At 45.4% G+C, this 7,735-nt stretch overlaps 1 protein-coding gene across 6 annotated transcripts in view; it reads left to right on the plus strand.

Annotated features, from left to right (window-relative positions):
• RIOK1 (RIO kinase 1) overlaps nt 1-7,355 on the plus strand; it is a 30,274-nt gene extending 22,919 nt beyond the window's left edge. For all 6 annotated transcript variants that reach the window (XM_067751936.1, XM_067751938.1, XM_067751941.1 and 3 more), the window contains one exon: nt 747-7,355. In XM_067751936.1, coding sequence (XP_067608037.1) covers nt 747-857 — 111 coding nt within the window. In that variant the 3' untranslated portion in view covers nt 858-7,355. The remainder of the gene's footprint in view (nt 1-746) is intronic.
• The last annotated feature ends 380 nt before the right edge of the window (nt 7,356-7,735 follow it).

A 7,735-nucleotide genomic window follows, 5' to 3' on the forward strand; every position in this document is an offset into this window, starting at 1 on the left:
GGGGCGTTACAGCCCAGCTCCCTGTTTCCAGAATCTCTGTTTCTTCCACTCCTGGCCGTGGACATAAGAGATGCTACTGATGAAACAATCCGTGATGGCTAACTGTTACTCTTTAGTCTTAGCCTGATCCTTTAAACCTTATAGAGTGAGGGTTCCAAGACTTCTGAGAGACATACCCAACTCCCTAGCACATGTTCTCTTTGGCTATCTTCAAATTTCTATTAAGAAATCTTAAAGATAATTTTCATCCCAAATTCTACCACGAAACCATTATCATTTTCAATTTTTTTTCTGTGATGCTCACTTTTTATCTTTTTACATATATTTTAAAATTTAGTTCTGGGGCTTCCCTGGTGGCACAGCGGTTAAGAATCCACCTGCGCCAATGCAGGGGACACGGGTTCGAGCCCTGGTCCGCGAAGATCCCACATGCTGCAGAGCAGCTAAGCCCGTGCGCCACAACTACTGAGCCTGTGCTCTAGAGTCCACGTGCCACAACTACTGGAGCCCACGCACCTAGAGCCCGTGCTCTGCAACAAGAGAAGCCACTGCAGCGAGAAGCCCGCACACCGCAATGAAGAGTAGCCCCCGCTCACCACAACTAGAGAAAGCCTGCACGCAGCAACAAAGACCCAACGCAGCCAAAAATAAATTTAATTTGTTAAAAAAATTTAGTTGTAATAATATGAATACTCAGAATGAATTAAATTTGCAAATATTTTTACTTTTTGTTTTTGTTTTTACAGGAAAGAAAAAAGATGGTCAAGGAAGCCCAGAGAGAGAAAAGAAAAAACAAAGTTCCTAAACATGTGAAAAAAAGAAAGGAGAAGACAGCCAAGACGAAAAGGGGCAAATAGAACCAGAACTGTATGATATACAGTGATTTCCCATCACCTGCTCTCTGAGCTGCATCTGGAGGATGGGTTATTGATTTTAACTGAATGGCTATTACTGCAGTGTCCTCGTGGACGGATTCACGTGTTTTCATGTAATCATGTAAAAAGCTCTAAGCTCTAGTGTCTAGGTCTAGTCCCTAGCTCTTTATGGTATTGATAGAGGATTGTTTAAGCTACTATTTTAATGAAGAACTTTATACAATTTTACTTTTGTATATATTTTCTCCTGCAGTTTGGTTTTTGAAGCATCGTAACTGTTTAAATGTATTGAGCAGTTATGTAAAGGCACTTTGGACAAACTTGGGCAAATTGTTTTTGCTTTGTTTGTAACGTGCCAAAGACCCATCTGAAATCATTTGATTATAAGGCCACGGTTTCTATAAAAGGGGGTTTCACTGATTTAGAGAATTCAGTTGTTGATATAATCGTTCATCACAACTTTGTTCTATGTGTATTGATGATTACAATAAGTTACTCTTCATCTTTCATATTCTTTTTTGAGCTAGGACCTCCTAGTTTATAAGCTATTTCACATTCAACTATGAGGTCTGTTCATTCATTCATCAAATATTTGAGTATTTTAGGTGCGAGGGATACAGCAGTAAATCAAAAGCAATTTCCATAGATAAACCTAGTTTCCCTTAAACCGAAGCTTGCACCTGCTTGTTTGAGAGTCAGCGGGTTATTGAGGGAGGGGCGGGCCTAATGGATAAAGCAGACAAAAGTTACTACCTTCAGCTGGTTTGCGTTTTAATAGGAAGACAAGGCATTAAAATAAGTAAAAAGTAGTCTATCCGCAGGTAATATATTCCGGGAGAGGGGAAGAAATAATGTAGAGAAGAGAATGCATGGGGCGGTGGGAGAGCGCAGGTTTAAAACAGGCCACGCTGAGAGGCCATATTTGGGCAAATATTTGAAGGATGTGAGTCATGTGCATATCGGGAGAGAAGAGCATTCCAGGCAAAGCAAACAGCAAGTGCAAAGGCCCCGAGGCAGAAGTGTGTCTGAAATGTTCCAGAAACAGGGAGCTAGAGCATCATAATCACGGGGGGAAGTAGATCAGGTGGGGGTATGTGCCTGGAAGGTTTTGAGCAGAGGAATGGTGTAATCTGACTTCTGTTTTGAAAGGGTCGCGATCCCTGTGGCTTCCAGGGAAAATGGACTAGGAGATGGGTGGGGGTGGGCAGGCGGCTGGGTGTGTACCGTGGTAACCCACGTGACAGGTGACAGAGGCTTGGTCCAGGATGGTAGCAGTAGACATGGAGAGAAGCGGTTGGATTCTAGGTAAAGCAGGCACAGTGAACTGGATGTGCCGTGAGAAATGCCGATTTTAGTCCTTGAATCAAAGGCAATTTCCATAGATAAACCTAGTTTCCCTTAAACTGAAGCTTGCACCTGCTTGTTTGAGAATCTGTGGGTTATTGAAGGGGTGGCGGGGTCAATTGAGCTTTTAAAGTTTTAAGTCAAATTTATTACGTTCATAATAGCCTCTCTTCCTGACTTGAAACAAGTTCAAAATATGAAGTATAATTTCAGTGAAACACAATTGTATGTCCTGTAAAATATTCTACAGTTAACACAACCAAAGAGAAAACGAAAAAGGAGGCTGAGCCATCCAGTACACCCTGGGGGATTCATCTTCAGGACCCCCCGGTTCTCTCATGGGTTGGGTCTTACCTCCAGCCAGGCGTGTTTGAATCAGGTGGTCGGGCTCCGCAGTGCCATCTTTGGTGAATCGAATGCAATCACTAGGCTTAGATTCAGTTTCTCTGGGCAAAAGTGGTGTCGGTAGGACGGACACTCATTACCTGCTGCCGGGAGGAAGTGGCTTGTGACGTGCCGGGATTTGGGACTGGGGGGGATTCTGATTTGAGGAGCCTTTTTCTGGCAGCTTGCTCATGTGGCTGTTTCCCCGTCTGGATTCTGGGCTGTAGCTGTGGCTGAGTGGGAACCACTGGTAACATTCTTGCCAAACTGGTCTGAAACCGTTTCCCTTGTTTGTTTCTTGCCAGGAGGTCTGGAGGAAGGAGCGTCTTTGTAGGCAAACTTAACAGGGCTACTTTCTGGCTTTAACTGCAATAGAATTTTGAGCACTTGACAGGTTTTAGTGTCCCTGGATTATTGGTTGTGCAGTGACTTTCCATTTGGAGAGATGAGCTTTGGGGTCTCTTGATCCAAAGGCTGGGACATCATTTTGTCGGTTGTTGATGTATCTGGTTTTCTGTCCTATTTTGTTGATTTTCTAATCCCTTCAAAAATGCAGGTGTTTCTAAAAGTTTACAGTGAGGAATCTGGATGATTTCGTTGAAGCACAAAATCTACGTATTCTTCCTTTGATGAAGCAGTTTAGGAACAGAACTTTCCCTGGCCCAGGAGCTCCAGCATTTGAGCCTGGCCTTGGAGTGAAGAGGGGCACAGTGGCAGCTGGCTGCCTAGGTCTGATCAAATGCGAATCCACGTTTGGGGCTGACATCACTTTTTCTTTAGCTTTCTCTACTCCTTGATGAAGATGGACTCAATCGGTTGAAGAACTTTGTAGTTTGGTACTAAGACTTGTTGGAGAAGAGCTCTCCTTTTCATGGGTTGCTGCTGAATTCTGTGCAAGCAGCTTGTTTCTTGGTTGCAGGCCTATCCTGTTTTGTGGCTATGATTTCATTCACCTTTTGGTTCAAAATGAAGAGATGAAGATGTTCTTCTAGAAGCTGGTAAAAATTCACTTGAAGGACATCTCAAACGTCATGGGCTCTGAATGTTGACATTTCTAAAAATCCTTTTGGTTTTCAAGAGCTTGACAGGTTTTCTAATTTTTGGTTGTTTATACACATATAAGTAAAGACCAGGAACATTCATTCAGAGCTTGACTTTGACTTCTGGGGTTTACTTTTTGATGATGAAAGGGTCACATGAATCAGCAGGTATGGTCTGCTGGTATGGTCAAGGTATGTATGGTCTCCTGTGAAGATTTCCTGTGACCACATCAAATGGCTAAGATTTTCAACCTTTGGTGATCATAAAACAAGAGCTCTCCATGTTCTGTCTCTTGAATTGGATTAGGTTATTACATTCCTAATCCATTTTGGTTGGAGTTCTGTTTTGTTTTGTTTGTTTGTTTTGCAGTATGTGGGCCTCTCACTGTTGCGGCCTCTCCCGTTGCGGAGCACAGGCTCCGGACGCGCAGGCTCAGCAGCCATGGCTCACGGGCCCAGCTGCTCCGCGGCACGTGGGATCTTCCCGGACCGGGGCACGAACCCGTGTCCCTTGCATTGGCAGGTGGACTCTCAACCACTGCGCCACCAGGGAAGCCCTTGGTTGGAGTTTTTAACTTCCATATCCTTTGGGTTTGTGTTACCTTGGACATCAGGGCTTTTATTAGTGCTCCAGGGGAAATTATAGTGTTGTGTCTGAAATCATTTAAGCTAGTTTCCGAAGGAAAAGGTATCTTTCTTGGGTCTGTGTTCTCCAGAGATCTTAGTCACGGTTGGTGGTGCTGTGGGAACCTCTGGGCTTGAACTTAGAGAATGAAGACTTGAACTCGCGGAATTTTTGCTTTTTGGCTTTCCTTCATTTTCTGTGTCACTCCACATCCTGCTTTGACTGCTGGCAGCCCGCGGTCGTGAGTAGGTGGCCCTCGTACCGCCTGGAATAGCCACACACCCACAAAATCCTTTCTCTCTCCTTTTTTCCCAGAATGGCAAGGGCATCATCTGTGTGTGAGCACAGCTATTTCTAGCTCTCTGAGAGCTTTCTGCCCCTCTTATCAACGCACCTTAATAATTTTAAGGCCGAGCAACTTAATCATCTCGGGGTGAAATTTTAACCTTTACACATTTTCTGCATAGCTGCCTTGGAGTCCTAAGCTTGTCAGTGAAAAAGTGGTGGGTCCTTGGGGTCCCAGTGCAGCAGCTGGAGAGGCGGGCAGGCAGAGGATGGGCTGTTTAAAGTACGCATGGGGGTTGCCCTTGAGGGTAGCATCTGCGCTACAGCCGTGGGCGTGAGTGGCTGCATAGGGGAGCATCAGAGGTTTAGGTCAAGGAACTGAGGCCAGGGTTTTGGAAGGACCATCTGTGTTAGGACAGGGCCTAGTTTTAGAGTGTCAGTGAGTGACATGCCTGAATCTTCAGTGGGCTGGGAGAGAGGTGACACGGACGCCTCTGTAATGTAGTGGGGAGGTGAGTGGTGTCGGACGACGTCAGTGCCCTCCGGAGAGCCAGAGTTTAAATGGGGCAAGGAGAGGGGAACCCTCAGAGAAGACGTTGAGGATACGAGGCTTCTTGCTGGTGTCTGACCCCACGTGGGTTCCAGACGGCACTGGGGGGAGTGTTTCAGGATGGAGAAGAGTAGGAAAAGCCCCGTTGTGGGGTTGGATGCTTCTGGGTCTGAGGACCTGACCCCGTTAAGTAGGCAGATGCCACAAGCACGTGGAGATAAAGAGTAGTGCCTGCCTCGTGGAGTTACTGTGAAGGACACAGGAGAGCTACGGGGAGCTTGGCAAGGGCTGGATCAGGCTGGTGAACCTGGACTCCGTCATTCAAGATGGAACAGTCCAACCCCTTGGTGTTCCTGCAGTGATGTGAAAAGAGGTTCACAGAACCTAGAAAGTATCTTGCCTCCCCCCAGAAACGTTGAACCTCAACCCATGTGGCCGCCAGCTGTAATCAGCAGTTTACAAAGTATACAGCTCACAGGAACAGGATAAATGATGCTGGGAGGATATAGTCAACCGAATTTAGAATAAGGGGGAAAAAAAGAAGAGGGAGAGCTATGATAAAGAGGTCTGAGAGACATATTTCCCAATGCTGTGGATTTCACTTGGACCCTGATTAGATCAAACCCACTGTAAAAAGATGGACTGTTTGGGGCTTTCTTTTTAGACAAATAGGGAAAACTAAAAATGGAGGAGGTGTTAGATGGTAGTAAGGGATTGTTCATTTTACTGGATGTGATAGCGGTGTTGTATTTAAAAGTGGTTCTCTCAGAGTATGGACTGAAGCCTTTATGGGTGAGATGGGTAGAAAGCCTGCGACTGTTTCAAAATTCTCCATCCTTGACCGACTCCTAAAGGAAAGTGGTGGATGAAGCAGAACTAGCAGGAGGTGAGTAGTTGCTAAAGCAGAGGAATGGCTGTGTAGGGATTTATTATACTGCTCTCTCTGTAACAATTTCTGTAAGAAAAAAAGGTGTTTTTTTTTTTTTTACTAAGTCAAAGTAAATATATTAAGTACTTAAAACAGGGCTTGTCAGATAGTAGTTCTGTATTACACAAGTATCTATATTTTTATTTTACTCGTTATTCTTTTAAACTTTTTTTTTTTTCTTTTTTTTTTTGCGGTACGCGGGCCTCTCACTCCTGCGGCCTCTCCCGTTGCGGGGCACAGGCTCCGGACGCGCAGGCTCAGCGGCCATGGCTCACGGGCCCAGCCGCTCCGCGGCACGTGGGATCCTCCCGGACCGGGGCACGAACCCGCGCCCCCAGCATCGGCAGGCGGACTCTCAACCACTGCGCCACCAGGGAAGCCCATTATTCTTAAGTAGCTTTTTTTGCCCAGGCATCAAGGTTTAATCATCTGGGCCAAAGAAGTAGGTCTAGGTAGAACTGTGATGGCTTCTGGTACTGGCCCAGCTCGGCAATGTCACTTGAAATGTCACTTGAATGTGAAGGCAGTTTGAGAACTTGTATATTGAACAAATGCTGACAGAAGTTTTAGTGCTGCCAAGCCTGACCCTTGTTTTAACATATGTCACCTTCTCAGTGACCTGTCCTAACCACTCTGTCTGGATTTGCAGTCTGCCCCCTTAACTAAGGCCCCTACACACCTTATTACCTTTGCTTTGCATAGTTTTTCTAAAGCTCCTCTAACTAACTTACAGGTAGACCTCGTTTTATTGCGCTTCACAGGTAATTGCGGTTTTTACAAATTGAAGGTCTGTGGCAACCCTCTGTTGATCACGTCTGTCTGGGCCATTTTTCCAACAGCATTTGCTCACTTTGTGACTCTGTGTTACATATTTTGATAGTTCTCAAAATCTTTGAAACCCTCCACCAGCAAAAAGATTACATCTCGCTGACAACTCAGATGATGGTTAACTTCTTCTAGCAATAAAGGATTGTTTAATCACTTTTTTTAGCCACAATGCTATTGCACACTTATAGACTACAGTCTAGTGTAAACATCACTTTTTTATGCACTGGGAAACCAAAAAATCTGTGTGACTTGCTTTATTGCGCTACTCGCTTTATTTGGTGGTCTGTAGCCAAGCCCACGGTATGTCCCAGCTCTGCCTGTACTTACATGCTGAGTTTTCTCATACGTATTGTGTGTCTTCCCTCACCTCCCAACCTCTTCCTAGAATGTAAGCTCCACAGGGGCAGGGATTTTTATCTTTGTTCAGTCTTGTATCCCAACACCTAGAATTGTGTCTAAAATACCGTAAATGCTCAATAAATATTTAAGGGAATAATACGTTGTGTTTCTTAAAGGTGGAGCTGTGACATCAATTGGATACACACACCACCACCACCCCCCCATGATGATAAAAATGAAGACTAGGGGTTGATGTGCATTGACTTGTGCCCTCTAGCCCTCCCTTCAGTGACCGGGGGCGCCCACTGTAAGGTGACCGATCTACGCCCGGGGGCTACAGCGCTGCCTCTGCACAGCCTTCTGTCCTCAGACCCTCGGCATCAGCACAGCTCTCCAGCCAGTGGAACGGGTGCATTTTAAACTGGATTGTTGTTTTGACTTTGACCACGTGAGACCATTTGACTGTTATCCAAAGTGCTTGGGCAACAGTGCATTGGCTGATGAGTTCTTCAATCCCAAATCACCATAACGTAGGAG

The sequence above is a fragment of the Pseudorca crassidens genome, chromosome 10 (genome assembly GCF_039906515.1).
Source record: "Pseudorca crassidens isolate mPseCra1 chromosome 10, mPseCra1.hap1, whole genome shotgun sequence".
In the NCBI taxonomy this organism is placed as follows: Eukaryota; Metazoa; Chordata; class Mammalia; order Artiodactyla; family Delphinidae; genus Pseudorca; species Pseudorca crassidens.